Source organism: Hyla sarda, chromosome 3, assembly GCF_029499605.1.
Source record: "Hyla sarda isolate aHylSar1 chromosome 3, aHylSar1.hap1, whole genome shotgun sequence".
NCBI classification, from domain to species: Eukaryota; Metazoa; Chordata; class Amphibia; order Anura; family Hylidae; genus Hyla; species Hyla sarda.
In genome coordinates, this window is record NC_079191.1 from 429119069 (window position 1) to 429137800 (window position 18732).

Sequence of the window (18732 nt, forward strand, 5' to 3'; positions counted from 1 at the left end):
TATACACCTCCCCTCCAGCTCTATCTGTATAGTGCTGCAATCTCTATGGGATTAGGATATATAGTAGTTATAAACCTCCCCTTTAGCTCTATCTGTATACTGCTGCTATCTTTATGGGATCAGGATATATAGCCGTTATACACTTCCCCTCTAGCTCTATCTGTATACTGCTGGTGCTATCTCAATGGGATTAGGATATACAGTCATTATACACCTCCTCTAAATCTGCATTTCTTGCTGATGTGTTTCTGATTTTGTTGTGATTTTCCCCAAATCATGGTAAAAACATTGTACTGCAATTGTGCAAAATATGGTAAAAAAAATTTAAGTTTTACAATAATTTTGGAAGATTGCTGCATAAACCTCTAAAATGCAGTAGAAATGTGTAAACAATGCTGTAAAAATTAAACGTGTGAACACAGCCTAAAGACTTCAAATCTTCAAAAAAACAAAAAACACCCCAATTGTCATTATATAATTGTCATTATATGTGACATCACTTTCTCCCTAAGGAGCCTATTCCATGCCTGGTAAAGGGTTAGGATTAGGGTTAAGATTAGGGTTAGTACTAGGGGTTAGGATTAGGGGTCAGGGTTAGGAATAGGGGTTAGGATTAGGGGTTAAAATTAGGGTTAAGATTAGGGTTAGGATTAGGGTTTAGGATTAGGGGTTAGGATTAGGGTTAGGATTTGGGGTTAGGATTTGGGGTTAGGATTAGGGGTCAGGGTTATGATTAGGGGTTAGGATTAGGGTTAGAATTAGGGGTTATGATTAGGGGTTAGGATTAGGGTTAGAATTAGGGGTTGGATTAGGGGTCAGGGTTAGGAATAGGGGTTAGGATTAGGGTTAAGATTAGGGTTAAGATTAGGGTTAGGATTAAGGTTAGGGTTAGAAATAGGGGTTAGGATTATGGTTAAGATTATGGTTAAGATTAGGGTTAGGATTAGAAATAGGGGTTAGGATTAGGGTTAAAATTATAGTAATGGGCTAGGATTAGGGGTTAGGGGTCAGGGTTAGGATTAGGGGTCAAGGTTAGGATTAGGGGTCAGGGTTAGGATCAGGGGTTAGAATTAGGGGTTAGGATTAGGGATGGGGGTTAAAATAAGGGGTTAGGTTTAGGGATTAGGGTTAGGATTAGGGAGTGAGAAAAGCAGAAAAGGGTGTCCCTGTGCGAAGGGTCACATTCCGCTACAGGGACACAGTTTTCTTCATTACACAGTCAATCATATCGCATTACTTTGGCTAGATCTTTGACGGTCTCAGTTTTCCCGGTACCAGCTGGTCCTGCCGGTGACCCTCCAAGATGCAGGTCCAGAGCTCCAGTTAGGGTCAGCCAGCAGCGGTCAGTGAGGGGTGTTATGACCAGACGAGAGGAACAGCCCAGATACTCATATCCGTACATAAAGGAGGCTCCCGCCTGCACCACGTAGCACGAGTTATTCTGCTTGTTCCATTCATATCGAAGCTGCCTGCAACAAAAGGAGTTTATGTTATACCCTGGCATGAGTTCTTCTAGAACAGTGGTCTCCAAATGGCCATCTTGCAAAACTACAACTCCCAGCATACATTTAACACAGAATACATGTAAGGGTGCGTTCAAATTCCGTGCAAATTCCGCGTAGAAACAATTTCACGCGGAATTTTTTTTTTACCATTGACTTCAATGGATTTCTGCTTGCGTGTTCCGCAAGAAAAATGAACATGTGTGAACAGTGCAGAGTAAAATACATTGATGTCAATGGCAAAGCAGATGTTAATTATTTCTAAGCGGAGAATTCAAGAGGAATTTCTCGAGTAAATTCCTCTTGAATTACTCAGTGTGAACGCTCCCTTATACAGAATCACAGTACAGTATATCTATGAAGACAGCGCTGACTGGTTATTAATGACCAACAGATTTCTCAAATGGGATCAGGATATATAGTGGTTATATAGCTTTGCTCCAGCTCTTTCTGTATACTGCTGCTATCTGTATGGGATCAGGATATATAGTAAGTGTACACCTCCCTTCAGCTCTATCTGTATACTGCTGCTGCTGCTATCTCTATGGCATCAGGACATATAGTAGTTCTTCACCTCCCCTCCAGGTATATCTGTATACTGCTGCTGCTATATCTATAAAATCAGGATAAATACTAGTTATACCCCTCCCCTTCAGCTCTATCTGTATACTGCTGCTGATATCTCTATGGAATCAGGATATATAGTAGTTCTACACCTCCCCTCCAGGCCTATCTGTATACTGTTGCTGCTATATCTATAAAATCAGGATAAATAGTAGTTATACCCCTCCCCTTCAGCTCTATCTGTATACTGCTGCTGATATCTCTATGGAATCAGGATATATAGTAGTTCTACAACTTCCCGTCAGCTCTATCTGTATACTGCTGCTGCTATATCTATGGTATCAAGATATATAGAATGAGTTCTATGGAATCTTGTAAAACTACAACTCCCAGTATGCCCGGACAGCCAACGGCTGTCCGGGCATGCTATGAGTTGTAGTTTTGCAACATCTGGAGGTTAATAGTTCTAAAAGATGTAATCATCTGAAAGCAAACTAGATGCATGTACATACGTTATATATACAGATAGTACTGCTTACCCGTCTCCCCCTGTAAATAAAGTGGATACAGATAGTACTGCTAACCTGTTTCCCCCCTACAGATAGTATTGCCTCACTCAACAACTGTGGAGTTGAAAGCAGCACCCCGTGTGGGAGCCCTGGCGCACATTGTCTAGGAGGGCCTGGTCCGTCTAAACGCCACTGTTGCAGTGAAGGATACATAATACAGCCTCTCTCTCTTCGTGTACATGACGCACGCACAGATAGTACTGCCTCCTTGTCTCTCTTAGTAAATGATGTAAGCTCATATAGTACGGCCTCCTTGTCTCTCTTAGTAAATGATGTAAGCTCATATAGAACTTCCTCTCTTTCTCTTTCTATAAATAGTGTTGGTGCAGATGGTACTGCCTCTCTTTCTATAAATAGTGTTAGTACAGATGGTACTGCCTCTCTTTCTATAAATAGTGTTGGTACAGATGGTACTGCCTCTCTTTCTATAAATAGTGTTGGTACAGATGGTACTGCCTCTCTTTCTATAAATAGTGTTGGTACAGATGGTACTGCCTCTCTTTCTATAAATAGTGTTGGTACAGATAGTACTGCCTCCTTGTCTCTCTTAGTAAATGATGTAAGCTCATATAGTACTGCCTCTCTTTCTATAAGTAGTGTTGGTACAGATGGTATTGCCTCTCTTTCTATAAATAGTGTTGGTACAGATGGTACTGCCTCCCTGTCTCTTCTGTCTCTTCCTGTACACTATTTAGGTAGACATAGAACTGTCTCTCGGTATCTCCTTATAAATGATATAGGTAGAGATACAACTGCCTCCTGGTTTCTTCCTGTAAATAATGTAGGTACAGACAGTACTGCCCCCTGTCAATATCTGTAAATGATCGATACACACATGTAGCTCCATGTAAATTACACAAGTACAGATAGTACTGCCTCTCTGCCTCTTCATGTAAATGTCACAGGCACAGTTAGTACTGTCTCCCTGTCTCTTCCTGTAAATAATGTAGGTACAGATAGTACTGCCCCCTGTCTATATCATAAATAATTAGGGATGCACATAAAGGGAAATTTTGAGCCGAAACCGAAAATTTAGGCTGTGCTTGGCCGAAAACTGAAACCGAAAATGCATTGCCCTGCCCCCTTTATTTTTTTTAAATATGAGTATAGGAATAAAAGTGTTACGCCGAGCGCTCCGGGTCCCCGCTCCTCCCCGGAGCGCTCGCTACATCCTCGCAATTCCAGACCCGCTGACCGGGTGCGCTGCGATACCTCTCCCAGCCGGGATGCGATTCGCGATGCGGGAGGCGCCCGCTCGCGATGCGCATCCCGGCTCCCGTACCTGACTCGCTCTCCGTCGGTCTTGTCCCGGCTCGCGCGGCCCCGCTCCCTAGGGCGCGCGCGCGCCGGGTCTCTGCAATTTAAAGGGCCACTGCGCCACTGATTGGCGCAGTTAGCCTAATTAGTGTGTTCACCTGTGCACTCCCTATTTATACCTCACTTCCCCTGCACTCCCTCGCCGGATCTTGTTGCCATTGTGCCGGTGAAAGCGTTTCCTTGTGTGTTCCTAGCCTGTGTTCCAGACCTCCTGCCGTTGCCCCTGACTACGATCCTTGCTGCCTGCCCCGACCTTCTGCTACGTCCGACCTTGCTCTTGTCTACTCCCTTGTACCGCGCCTATCTTCAGCAGTCAGAGAGGTTGAGCCGTTGCTGGTGGATACGACCTGGTTGCTACCGCCGCTGCAAGACCATCCCGCTTTGCGGCGGGCTCTGGTGAATACCAGTAGCAACTTAGAACCGGTCCACCAGCACGGTCCACGCTAATCCCTCTCTGGCACAGAGGATCCACCTCCTGCCAGCCGAATCGTGACAGTAGATCCGGCCATGGATCCCGCTGAAGTCCCACTGCCAGTTGTCGCCGACCTCACCACGGTGGTCGCCCAGCAGTCGCAACAGGGCCACCAGCTGTCTCAACTGACCGTGATGCTACAGCAGCTACTACCACAGCTTCAGCAATCATCTCCTCCGCCAGCTCCTGCACCTCCTCCGCAGCGAGTGGCCGCCTCAGGCCTACGATTATCCTTGCTGGATAAATTTGATGGGGACTCTAAGTTTTGCCGTGGCTTTCTTTCGCAATGTTCCCTGCACTTGGAGATGATGTCGGACCAGTTTCCTACTGAAAGGTCTAAGGTGGCTTTCGTAGTCAGCCTTCTGTCTGGGAAAGCTCTGTCATGGGCCACACCGCTCTGGGACCGCAATGACCCCGTCACTGCCTCTGTACACTCCTTCTTCACGGAGATTCGAAGTGTCTTTGAGGAACCTGCCCGAGCCTCTTCTGCTGAGACTGCCCTGCTGAACCTGGTCCAGGGTAATTCTTCTGTTGGCGAGTACGCCATCCAATTCCGTACTCTTGCCTCCGAATTATCCTGGAATAATGAGGCCCTCTGCGCGACCTTTAAAAAAGGCCTATCCAGCAACATTAAAGATGTTCTGGCCGCACGAGAAATTCCTGCTAACCTACATGAACTTATTCATCTGGCCACCTGCATTGACATGCGTTTTTCCGAAAGGCGTCAGGAGCTCCGCCAGGATATGGACTTTGTTCGCTCAAGGCGTTTTTTCTCCCCGGCTCCTCTCTCCTCTGGTCCTCTGCAATCCGTTCCTGTGCCTCCCGCCGTGGAGGCTATGCAAATTGACCGGTCTCGCTTGACACCTCAAGAGAGGACACGACGCCGCATGGAGAATCTGTGCCTGTACTGTGCCGGTACCGAACACTTCCTGAAGGATTGTCCTATCCGTCCTCCCCGCCTGGAAAGACGTGCGCTGACTCCGCACAAAGGCGAGGCAGTTCTTGATGTCAACTCTGCTTCTCCACGCCTTACTGTGCCTGTGCGAATATCTTCCTCTACCTTCTCCTTCTCTGCTATGGCCTTCTTGGATTCCGGATCTGCAGGAAATTTTATTTTGGCCTCTCTCATCAACAGGTTCAACATCCCAGTGACCAGTCTCGCCAGACCCCTCTACATCAATTGTGTTAACAATGAAAGATTGGACTGTACCGTGCGTTACCGCACGGAACCTCTCCTAATGTGCATCGGACCTCATCACGAAAAAATTGAGTTTTGGTCCTCTCCAACTGCACTTCCGAAATTCTTCTTGGATTACCGTGGCTTCAACGCCATTCCCCAACCCTTGATTGGTCCACAGGAGAAATCAAGAGCTGGGGTACCTCTTGTTTCAAGGACTGTCTTAAACCGGTTCCCTGTACTCCCTGCCGTGACCCTGTGGTTCCCCCTGTAACCGGTCTTCCTAAGGCTTATATGGACTATGCTGACGTGTTTTGCAAAAAGCAAGCTGAGACTTTACCTCCTCACAGGCCTTATGACTGTCCTATTGACCTCCTCCCGGGTACTACTCCACCCCGGGGCAGAATTTATCCTCTGTCTGCTCCAGAGACTCTTGCTATGTCTGAATACATCCAGGAAAATTTAAAAAAGGGGTTTATCCGCAAATCCTCCTCTCCTGCTGGAGCTGGATTTTTCTTTGTGTCCAAAAAAGATGGCTCCCTACGTCCTTGCATTGATTACCGCGGACTTAATAAAATCACGGTAAAGAACCGCTACCCCCTACCTCTTATCTCAGAACTCTTTGATCGCCTTCAAGGTGCCCACATCTTTACCAAACTGGACTTAAGAGGTGCTTATAATCTCATCCGCATCAGGGAGGGGGACGAATGGAAGACTGCATTTAACACCAGAGATGGACACTTTGAGTATCTGGTCATGCCCTTTGGCCTGTGCAACGCCCCTGCCGTCTTCCAAGACTTTGTTAATGAAATTTTTCGTGATCTCTTATATTCCTGTGTTGTGGTTTATCTAGACGATATTCTGATTTTTTCTGCCAACTTAGAAGAACACCGCCAGCATGTCCGCATGGTTCTTCAGAGACTTCGAGACAATCAACTTTATGCCAAAATGGAGAAATGTCTGTTTGAATGCCAATCTCTTCCTTTCCTAGGATACTTGGTCTCTGGCCAGGGATTACAAATGGACCCAGACAAACTCTCTGCCGTCTTAGATTGGCCACGCCCCTCCGGACTCCGTGCTATCCAACGTTTTTTGGGGTTCGCCAATTATTACAGACAATTTATTCCACACTTTTCCACTATTGTGGCTCCTATCGTGGCTTTAACCAAGAAAAATGCCAATCCCAAGTCCTGGTCTCCCCAAGCGGAAGACGCATTTAAACGTCTCAAGTCTGCCTTTTCTTCTGCTCCCGTGCTCTCCAGACCTGACCCATCTAAACCCTTCCTATTGGAGGTAGATGCCTCCTCAGTGGGAGCTGGAGCTGTCCTTCTACAAAAAAAATCCTTCCGGGCATGCTGTTACTTGTGTTTTTTTTCTAGGACCTTCTCTCCGGCGGAGAGGAACTACTCCATCGGGGATCGAGAATTACTGGCCATTAAATTGGCGCTTGAGGAATGGAGGCATCTGCTGGAGGGATCAAAATTTCCTGTTATCATATACACCGATCACAAGAATCTCTCCTATCTCCAGTCTGCCCAACGGCTGAACCCTCGCCAGGCCAGGTGGTCGTTGTTCTTTGCCCGTTTTAACTTTGAAATTCACTTTCGCCCTGCCGACAAGAACATTAGGGCCGATGCCCTCTCTCGTTCTTCTGATGCCTCTGAAGTAGAAGTCTCTCCGCAACACATCATTCCTCCTGACTGCCTGATCTCCACTTCTCCAGCCTCCATCAGGCAAACTCCTCCAGGGAAGACCTTCGTTTCTCCACGCCAACGTCTCGGGATTCTCAAATGGGGACACTCCTCCCACCTCGCAGGCCATGCGGGCATCAAAAAATCCTTGCAACTCATCTCTCGTTTCTATTGGTGGCCGACTCTGGAGACGGATGTTGTTGATTTTGTGCGGGCCTGTACTGTCTGTGCCCGGGATAAGACTCCTCGCCAGAAACCTGCTGGTCTCCTTCATCCTCTGCCTGTCCCCGAACAGCCTTGGTCACTGATTGGTATGGACTTTATTACAGACTTACCCCCATCCCGTGGCAACACTGTTGTTTGGGTGGTCGTTGATCGATTTTCCAAGATGGCACATTTTATTCCTCTTCCTGGTCTTCCTTCAGCGCCTCAGTTGGCAAAACAATTTTTTGTACACATTTTTCGTCTTCACGGTTTGCCCACGCAGATCGTCTCGGATAGAGGCGTCCAATTTGTGTCTAAATTCTGGAGGGCCCTCTGTAAACAGCTCAAGATTAAATTAAACTTCTCTTCTTCTTATCATCCCCAATCCAATGGGCAAGTAGAAAGAATTAACCAGGTCCTGGGTGACTATTTACGGCATTTTGTTTCCTCCCGCCAGGATGACTGGGCAGATCTTCTACCATGGGCCGAATTCTCATACAACTTCAGAGTCTCAGAATCTTCTGCTAAGTCCCCATTTTTCGTGGTGTACGGCCGTCACCCTCTTCCCCCCCTCCCTACTCCCTTGCCCTCTGGTTTGCCCGCTGTGGATGAAGTGACTCGTGATCTTTCCACCATATGGAAAGAGACCCAAAATTCTCTTTTACAGGCTTCATCCCGCATGAAAAGGTTTGCCGATAAGAAAAGAAGAACTCCCCCCATTTTTGCGCCCGGAGACAAGGTATGGCTCTCCGCTAAATATGTCCGCTTTCGTGTCCCCAGTTACAAACTGGGACCACGCCATCTTGGTCCTTTCAAAGTCTTGTGCCAGATTAATCCTGTCTCTTACAAACTCCTTCTTCCTCCTTCTCTCCGTATTCCCAATGCCTTCCATGTCTCTCTCCTTAAACCACTCATCATTAACCGCTTCTCTCCCAAACTTGTTTCTCCCACTCCTGTTTCCGGCTCTTCTGACGTCTTCTCCGTGAAGGAGATTCTGGCCTCCAAAACGGTCAGAGGGAAAAAATTCTTCTTGGTGGATTGGGAAGGCTGTGGTCCAGAAGAGAGATCCTGGGAACCTGAGGACAACATCCTAGACAAAAGTCTTGTCCTCAGGTTCTCAGGCTCCAAGAAGAGGGGGAGACCCAAGGGGGGGGTACTGTTACGCCGAGCGCTCCGGGTCCCCGCTCCTCCCCGCAGCGCTCGCTACATCCTCGCAATTGCAGCGCCCCGGTCAGACCCGCTGACCGGGTGCGCTGCGATACCTCTCCCAGCCGGGATGCGATTCGCGATGCGGGAGGCGCCCGCTCGCGATGCGCATCCCGGCTCCCGTACCTGACTCGCTCTCCGTCGGTCTTGTCCCGGCGCGCGCGGCCCCGCTCCCTAGGGCGCGCGCGCGCCGGGTCTCTGCAATTTAAAGGGCCACTGCGCCACTGATTGGCGCAGTTAGCCTAATTAGTGTGTTCACCTGTGCACTCCCTATTTATACCTCACTTCCCCTGCACTCCCTCGCCGGATCTTGTTGCCATCGTGCCAGTGAAAGCGTTTCCTTGTGTGTTCCTAGCCTGTGTTCCAGACCTCCTGCCGTTGCCCCTGACTACGATCCTTGCTGCCTGCCCGACCTTCTGCTACGTCCGACCTTGCTCTTGTCTACTCCCTTGTACCGCGCCTATCTTCAGCAGTCAGAGAGGTTGAGCCGTTGCTGGTGGATACGACCTGGTTGCTACCGCCGCTGCAAGACCATCCCGCTTTGCGGCGGGCTCTGGTGAATACCAGTAGCAACTTAGAACCGGTCCACCAGCACGGTCCACGCCAATCCCTCTCTGGCACAGAGGATCCACCACCTGCCAGCCGAATCGTGACAAAAAGAAAACAAATTTGGATGAATAGACATGTTAAGGGGGCAATAAATGACTAAAATAAAGCATTTACACTACTAAAACAGGACGGCAGTGACGAAGCATTAAAAAGTGATAGAGAAAAATATAAAATATGTAAAAAAAACAGATAAAAGCCGCAAAAATAGAGACAGAAAGACTTCTTGCCAAAGAGAGTAAAACTAACCCCAAAATGGTCTTTAACTATTTAAATAGCAAAAAGGTTAAAAATGAAAGTGTTGGCACTTAAAAAAATGATAAAGAAGAAATTATAGAGGGGGATCAGTAAAAAGCAAATATATTAAACAAATTCTTCTCCACTGTATTCACCAAGGAAAAGATAATACCAGGTGAAATACAGCGAGATAAGGTAAACTCCTCAGTACAGGTCACCTGTCTAACCCAGGAAGAAGTACAGGTCACCTGTCTAACCCAGGAAGAAGTACAGGTCACCTGTCTAACCCAGGAAGAAGTACAGTGCCGCCTACAAAAAAATCAAAACAAACAAATCACCAGGTCCAGATGGCATTCACCCCCGTGTTCTAAAGGAATTAAGTAATGTAATAGACAGATCCCTATTTTTTATATTCAGGGACCTATAGTAACGGGGACTGTTCCCCAGGACTGGCGCATAGCAAAAGTGGTACCAATATTTAAAAAGGGGTCAAAAGGTGACCCCAGGAATTATAAACCTGTTAGTTTAACCTCTGTTGTATGTAAATTGTTTGAGTGTTTTCTAGATGCTATTTTGGAATATCTAGATAAAAATAAATGTATGACCCCATATCAGCATGGCTTTATGAGGGATCGGTCCTGTCAAACTAACCTGATCAGCTTCTATGAGGAGGTGAGCTCCAGACTGGACCAGGGGCAATCGCTGGATGTCATATATCTGGATTTTTCCAAAGCATTTGATACGGTTCCACATAAAAGATTGGTACATAAAATGAGAAGGATGGGGCTGGGGGAGAATGTGTGTAAGTGGGTAAGTAACTGGCTCAGTGATAGGAAACAGAGGGTGGTTATTAATGGTACTTATTCTGATTGGGTGACTGTTACTAGTGGGGACCACAGGGGTCAGTCTTGGGTCTTGTTCTATTTAATATATTTATTAATGAAATCATGGGGTGCATCAATAGAGGCATAGATGCCCACAACAAGGAAATAATTCTACCGCTGCACAAATCATTAGTCAGACCACACATACTGTGTGTACAGTACTGGTCAGACCTCACATGGAATACTGTGTACAGTACTGGTCAGACCACACATGGAATACTGTGTACAGTACTGGTCAGACCACACATAGAATACTGTGTACAGTACTGGTCAGACCACACATAGAATACTGTGTACAGTACTGGTCAGACCACACATAGAATACTGTGTACAGTACTGGTCAGACCACACATAGAATACTGTGTACAGTACTGGTCAGACCACACATAGAATACTGTGTACAGTACTGGTCAGACCACACATAGAATACTGTGTACAGTACTGGTCAGACCACACATAGAATACTGTGTACAGTACTGGTCAGACCACACATAGAATACTGTGTACAGTACTGGTCAGACCACACATAGAATACTGTGTACAGTACTGGTCAGACCACACATAGAATACTGTGTACAGTACTGGTCAGACCACACATAGAATACTGTGTACAGTACTGGTCAGACCACACATAGAATACTGTGTACAGTACTGGTCAGACCACACATAGAATACTGTGTACAGTACTGGTCAGACCACACATAGAATACTGTGTACAGTACTGGTCAGACCACACATAGAATACTGTGCACAGTACTGGTCAGACCACACATAGAATACTGTGTACAGTACTGGTCAGACCACACATAGAATACTGTGTACAGTACTGGTCAGACAACACATAGAATACTGTGTACAGTACTGGTCAGACCACACATAGAATACTGTGTACAGTACTGGTCAGACCACACATAGAATACTGTGTACTGTACTGGCCAGACCACACATAGAATACTGTGTACAGTACTGGTCAGACCACACATAGAATACTGTGTACAGTACTGGTCAGACCACACATAGAATACTGTGTACAGTACTGGTCAGACCACACATGGAATACTGTGTACAGTACTGGTCAGACCACACATAGAATACTGTGTGCAGTACTGGTCAGACCACACATAGAATACTGTGTACAGTACTGGTCAGACCACACATAGAATACTGTGTACAGTACTGGTCAGACCACACATAGAATACTGTGTACAGTACTGGTCAGACCACACATAGAATACTGTGTACAGTACTGGGCACCAGTGTACAAGAAAGATATAGTGGAGCTGGAGAGGGTTCAAAGACGGGCAACCAGAGTAATACGGGGAATGGGAGGACTACAGTACCCAGAAATATTATCAGAATTAGGGTTATTTAGTAGGAAAAAGGAGGTTTAGGGGAGACCTAATAACTATGTATAAATATATCAGGGGACAGTACAGAGATCTCTCCATGATCTATTTATACCCAGGACTGTATCTATAACACGGGGGCATCCTCTACGTCTAGAGGAAAGAAGGTTTCTACACCAGCACAGACGGGGGTTCTTTACTGTAAGAGCAGTGAGACTGTGGAATTCTCTCCCAGAGGAGGTGGTCATGGGGAACTCTGTAAAGGAGTTCCTCAAGGGGCCTGGATGCTTTTTTGGAGAATAATAACATTACAGGTTATGGATTCTAGATTTAACAGAACGTTGATCCAGGGATTAATTCTGATGCCATATTTGGAGTCGGGAAGGAATTTTAACCTCTAGTATGATGTTTTTTTTGTTTTTTTTTGTCTTCCTCTGGATCAACTCAGTAGGGACTCATTAGGGATATAGGTTGAACTTGATGGATTCTGGTCTTTTTTCAGCCTTATGAACTATGTTAGTATGCTACATTTTACAACTTTATTTTTTTGGATGTGATTCAGCAATTTTTGCATTTGGGATTTTTTTGTGTTTACACTGTTCACAGAGCAGGATCAGAAACATGATAATTTAACAGTTGGAACAATTATGCACGAGGCCATACCATATATATGTTTATTTTTATTATTTTGTTATATGGAAAATGGGAAAAGGAGGGTGATTTAAACTTTTATTATGGAAGGGGTTAAAGGGGCACTCCGGCCCTAAGACATCTTATCCCCTATCGAAAGAATAGGGGATAAGAAGTCTGATCGCGGGGGTCCTGCCGCTGGGGACCCCCGCAATCTCTCATGCAGCACCCACCTGTGTGAGCTCCACGCAGCCCTGGAGGCTCCAAGTCTGAAGCGTTACGACCACGGGGCCGGAGGATTCTGACGTCACGACTCCGCCCCGTGTGACGTCAGGCCCCGCCCCCTCAATGCAAGTCTATGGGAGGAGGCGTCATATCCATGTAACCTGAATATGACTGAGCACTCAGACGTCACCCAAGTGTGAACAGTAGGGGGTTTGTATACTTTCTGTGGACCCTTGTGTCTAGCAGACAATGATGGGGATAGCTGAGTATGGAAATAACGTGCACTATTAGGTCCATGACCCCATGTGTCTGGTGACCCACACACCCCTCTCTCCATCAGCGCATGTACAGTAAGTGCACAGTGCAGAATTATAGAAAAGGGTCGTAGTGTTAATTTTTTAGCCGTTACGTCCCATTTTCTTTTACGGTATATGATTAGAAATTCTTATTACGTTGCAATGTGCGGTATTATAATATCCAGAAGCAACGATCTGCAGTGTTTTAGGCGACATAAATATCTGTTACGGTCAATTTCAGATCGTTTATCCCGTCTACAACACTCAGCATCTTGTTAGTGTAAATGCAGAACGTACATGGTAATAAACCCGCATGTTATGACTCAATACTCAAAACTATTAGCGTCCGTCGTAATGAGATGCGGATTTTATGAGAATTGTCGTGTTTACCAGTGTCTACTGCGGAGCCTCGAAATAAACCCTAATATGAGAGGAAAGGAGGTATAGTAAATGTGTCAGGAAAGGAAGCAATTTATATGACATGGCGTTCGCTGCGCGCCGCAGAGCCCAGGGAGGTCATTCATTCTGCAGCTAGTTACCGTATATCTGGAAATGAATTAGTAACAGCAGATGTGAGCTGACAACCCCTTCTTACATGATCTGCTCTATAACCTGCTCCCCACAAATTGGAATGGATGTTCAGTGTGATGGGTTTTCTTTATAGGGGTACTCTGCCCCTAGACAAATCTTATGGAATATTGTCAATATTTTCCTGGCTTTTTGGGGTGAAATTAGGGGCCTCGGCTTATATTCGGGTCGGCTTATACTCGAGTATATACGGTAATTATGCATACTCTTCACTGCTATACCCACTGGAAATACTGGCACTTACTCAATAGTGCTACTGTCCCTTTAAATACTAAAGGGACAGTAGCGCGCCTGGTAAATGGGATGGGATGAGCCACAGAGAAGCTGAATATGGTAATATACAGATGATGTTGTCAGCCTCAATAAGTAATGGATAGTTGGCTTCAGAAAAACCGGGCTCAGCGGCACTGATTGACCAGACAGGTGAATGGATAAAAGAGGATTTATTAACCAGAATGCAACGCGTTTCGCTGCGAAACGCGTTGCATTCTGGTTAATAAATCCTCTTTTATCCATTCACCTGTCTGGTCGATCAGTGCCGCTGAGCCAGGGTTTTTCTGAAGCCAACTATCTATTGCCGTACACTTTCCGGAGGGCGGCAGATGACCCATCTTATATACGAGTACCATTGTGGTGTATGTGGCTGGCTACACAACCACCCAGGGTGTGCAGCCAATTTATATACCAATCTCACTCGTAGGGTTAAACAATATTACTCTATGGAGCGCTTACTCCTTTATCTCAATACGTAATGGGTAGTGAAACATCACATTGATAATTCCCAAATGCACGGTGCCTTGGCACCAACTACTAGTCTCTACGGAATCTCCGGTTCCTGACCACTGCCTGTCTGTACTCCTGGATGGTGGAAGCTTGGCCAGTGGTCAGGAACCGGAGATGACTGAAGTGGAGTAGAGACTAGTAGTTGGTGGCAAGGCACCGTGCATTTGATCAGACATTTTATACCCTATACCAGTGGTCTTCAACCTGCGGACCTCCAGATGTTGCAAAACTACAACTTCCAGCATGCACGGACAGCCAACGGCTGTCCGGGCATGCTGGGAGTTGTAGTTTTGCAACACCTGGAGGTCCGCAGGTTGGAGACCACTGCCCTATACAATGGTCCCTCAAGTTACAATATTAATCGGTTCCAGGATGACCATTGTATGTTGAAACCATTGTATGTTGAGATCATAACTCTATGGAAACCAGGTAATTGGTTCTGAAGCCACCGAAATGTCATCCAAAAATTAGAGAAAGTGAGGATTAAAGAAAAATAAGTAGATAACTAATATAGATAAAGCAAATCCTTCCATATAAAAGTAATAAAGATCTGCTGGGAGCTGTAATCACTGTCTGTTTCAGTGTTTTCCAACCAGGGTGCCTCCAGCTGTTACAAAACTACAACTTCCAGCATGCCCGGACAGCCTTTGGCTGTCCGGGCATGCTGGGAGTTGTAGTTTTGCAACAGCTGGAGGCCCCCTGATTGGGAAACACTGGTCTATGTAGAGGACAGGAGCTTCTTCAGGGTCCCGTACAGTACACAAAGTGTCCAAAGGAGCAGGTAACCCTGGCAAAGTAGTACAGAACATGTAATACCTCCCTGTACTGTAGGGGGCGCTACCAGACACCAGTCAGTGCATACACTTCAGTAGTACAGGTATAGAGTAGTACAGAACATGTAATACCTCCCTGTACTGTAGGGGTCACTACCAGACACCAGTCAGTGCATACACTTCAGTAATACAGGTAAAGAGTACAGAACATGTAATACCTCCCTGTACTGTATGGGGACGCTACCAGACAGCCAGTCAGTGCATACACTTCAGTAATACAGGGGTTTCACCAGTGAAATATACATTCTGATTGGCCGGTTCTTCCAGCCATTGACTCGTTTCACAGATTCCATAGCATTGTATGTTGAGTCTGGTTTCAAGTTACAATGGTCCAGAAAAGACGATTGTATGTTGAAACTATTGTATGTTGAGGCCATTGTAAGTTGAGGGATCACTGTACTTTGGATAGTGGATAAGATGTCAAGGGGCAGAGTACCCCTTTAACAGTGCACATTGACAGGTCTAAATCACTGTAAAGAATTTCTAAAATGCTCGACAAGATCCATGACAAGACGACCACAGGGCGGTGCGACCTACCTTGTCCACTCAAAGTCTTCAGCAGTGAACACCTTGTTCTTCAGTAAGTCCGTCAGGACGTCTCTACAGTGCACATAGAGGATGAGCAGAGCCTCCAGGGTTCTCTTCTGGTGGAGGAGAGGAACCTCTACCGCCAGCTCCGCCAGGTCACCAAGACGCTTCTCCAGGTTGGAAAGGACGGTTCTGAGCTCGGTCTCTGGATCCTCGCTGGAGAAACCTTTCAGACAATCCTTACTGAACATTATCTGGCTCTGAAATAAAGACAACAACATCTCAATGACACTAAAATCTACAGCGTATAGAATGTATTATAAACATGCTAGTACATCAATTCTATAATAAATATATATACAGTGACCCCCCGACCTACGATGGCCCCAACATACGATCATTTCAACATACGATGGTCTCTCAGAGGCAGCATCAACATACGATGCTTTTGTATGTCGGGGCCATCGCATAAACGGCTATCCGGCAGCGCAGACTGCTTCAGCTGCCACCCGATAGCCGTTTACGGTGCCGCGTGTGGTCCGCTGACGATCACTTACCTGTCCTCGGGGCTCCGGCGAGTCCTCTTTGGGATCCCCTGCATCGTCGGCGCTCTCCATCGTCGGAATCACGTCGCTGCGCACGCCGTCCAGTCATCCAATAGGAGCGGCGTGCGTAGCGACGTGATGGCGGCGACGGAGAGCGAGGATGCCGGGGAAGCAGAGGCCTTGCCGGAGCGTCGGGGACCGACATCGGGGACGCTGCGACACCAATGGACAGCGACAACCCGGGCAGCGGTGACGGTTCAGAGCAGCGGGGACAGGCGAGTACAACTTCCTCTACCAGTGGTCTTCAACCTGCGGACCTCCAGATGTTGCAAAACTACAACTCCCAGCATGCCCGGACAGCCAACGGCTGTCCGGGCATGCTGGGTGTTGTAGTTTTGCAACATCTGGAGGTCCGCAGGTTGTAGACCACTGTCCTATACTTTACATTGCACGGATCCCTCAACATACGATGGTTTCAACAAACGATGGTCCATTTGGAACGGATTACCATCATATGTTGAGGGACCACTGTAATTCAAACATCTTACAAAGAGATTGCCTGATGATCAGCCCCCACACTATACAATGCTATGGTGCAAAATCTGCCACCATAAACCATCCAATAGGTGACATGTTATTATTTTAAATGGTGGCATACTGAGTGCATACAAAATCACCTCTATACATACCTATGTGAAAGAACCCGAAGGGTTAACCTTCCCTGAGCTTTGGCTTGGCCTAGTTGCTTGGCTACGCCATAGCCAATCTGGGCTGTTTAGCAGTTACCAGGCTGAGCCTTACCCTGTGGGCTTGGCTACTTAAAGGGGTACTCCCATGGAAAACTTTTTTTTTTTTTTTAATCAACTGGTACCAGAAAGTTAAACAGATTTGTAAATTACTTCTATTAAAAAATCTTAATCCTTCCAGTACTTATTAGCTGATGAATACTACAGGGGAAATTATTTTCTTTTTTGAACACAGTGCTCTCTGCCGACATCACGAGCACCGTGCTCTCTGCTGACATCTCTGTCCATTTTAAGAAATGTCCAGAGTAGGAGAAAATCCCCATAGAAAACATATGCTGCTCTGGACAGTTCCTAAAATGGACAGAGATGTCAGCAGAGAGCACTGTGCTCGTGATGTCAGCAGAGAGCTCTGTGTTCGAAAAAGAAAAGAATTTCCTCTGTAGTATTCAGCAGCTAATAAGTACTGGAAGGATTAAGATTTTTTTTAATAGAAGTAATTTACAATTCTGTTTAACTTTCTGGCACCAGTTGATAAAAAAAAAAAAAGGTTTTCCAACAGAGTACCCCTTTAAGTTCAGCTCACTCTGTTCCTGGTTGCCAGTGAAAGAACTTAGTTTGAATAATGAGCGTTTATTGTTCTCTGTTATCTGGATATTTATCTGGGCTTGGCTTTTGACTCCTTTATTGCTCTATTATTGTAGTACGTTACCTCTTGGCTTAGACCCAGCCTGTTTTGACTCTGACTTGACTGTGTTAGTTTGTCTAGTTTTATTTCTGTTAGTTTTGTGTGCCTCCAGCTGTTTCCCGACACCTACTGTATTGTATTTTATTGTTTTGACTTTTACTTTCCCTGCACTTATAGGAAGGGACCGTCTTCGTGGTTGTGGACCCGTTAATTAGGACGGGTACGCAAATAGGCAGGGACTGAAGGTGTGGGCAAGTTTAGGGCTGCACTCTATCCCTGCCCAACGTGACACTATGGCATCACAAAGAGATACGGAAACCTCCCTGGGATAACAAAAAAGGGGTACTGCAGGAATAGTTTTTTTTATTTGAATGTGCTACAGGGGCTGTAAAGTTAATGTAGTTCATTATATAGTGTCTGTACCTTTGTTTGATGACTGGTCTCACAATTTTTAAGTTGATCTTTGTCCCAGTTTATTTTTACAGTATACAAAATGAGTGCCATCTCAGGTTGCAGTGCGGCCCGAGACATTACATAACTAGTCAGGTGTTGAAAGGGAGCTTGTCTGTGCTTCAATGGGTGGAGTGACCGTTGGGTGGGAGGGAGATCATTCTCCACATTGTTGAAGGGAATTGTCCCAGGTGTGCTGCAGTGGGTGGGGTGGCTGATGTGTGGGAGGGAGAAAAGTGACCTCACACTTACAAGCAAGGGATCCTGGGGATTGTAGTTGGAGGGAGTGAACTCCAACAGGAAATAGCCATTTCACAAAAAGATAGCAGCAGGTGGCGGACTCAAAACACCATTTAGCCGCATGACTAGCACGGATCCTCCCAAAGCATGTCCATTACTATGTGGCAGGTACGTACGAAAATCACCTCATGGTGGAGAACCCCTTTAACACTGACTGATCAGTACCTGGGATTATAAATCACAAAACACATACCACTACAAGGACGACCTGTCCCGGGTGGGTAAGTACCCATTTCTTAAAATCTGACTGGCCCCAGTCCAGCACTCCAACTCTTACCAGCCTGCCAACGAAAAACAGTCTGATTATTTATATTACCAAAAATTTAACATTATGTCTATTGCACAAAA

General features: G+C 46.2%; 1 protein-coding gene across 3 annotated transcripts in view; it reads right to left on the minus strand.

Moving 5' to 3' along the window:
- The window catches only part of DNAH14 (dynein axonemal heavy chain 14), a 410501-nt gene that overhangs the window by 241658 nt on the left and 150111 nt on the right, over nucleotides 1–18732 (minus strand). For all 3 annotated transcript variants that reach the window (XM_056568451.1, XM_056568450.1, XM_056568452.1), the window contains exons 27-29: nucleotides 18578–18665; nucleotides 15668–15918; nucleotides 1238–1469 (exon numbers count right to left, since the gene is read on the minus strand). In XM_056568451.1, the coding sequence (XP_056424426.1) occupies nucleotides 1238–1469; nucleotides 15668–15918; nucleotides 18578–18665 (571 nt within the window). The remainder of the gene's footprint in view (nucleotides 1–1237; nucleotides 1470–15667; nucleotides 15919–18577; nucleotides 18666–18732) is intronic.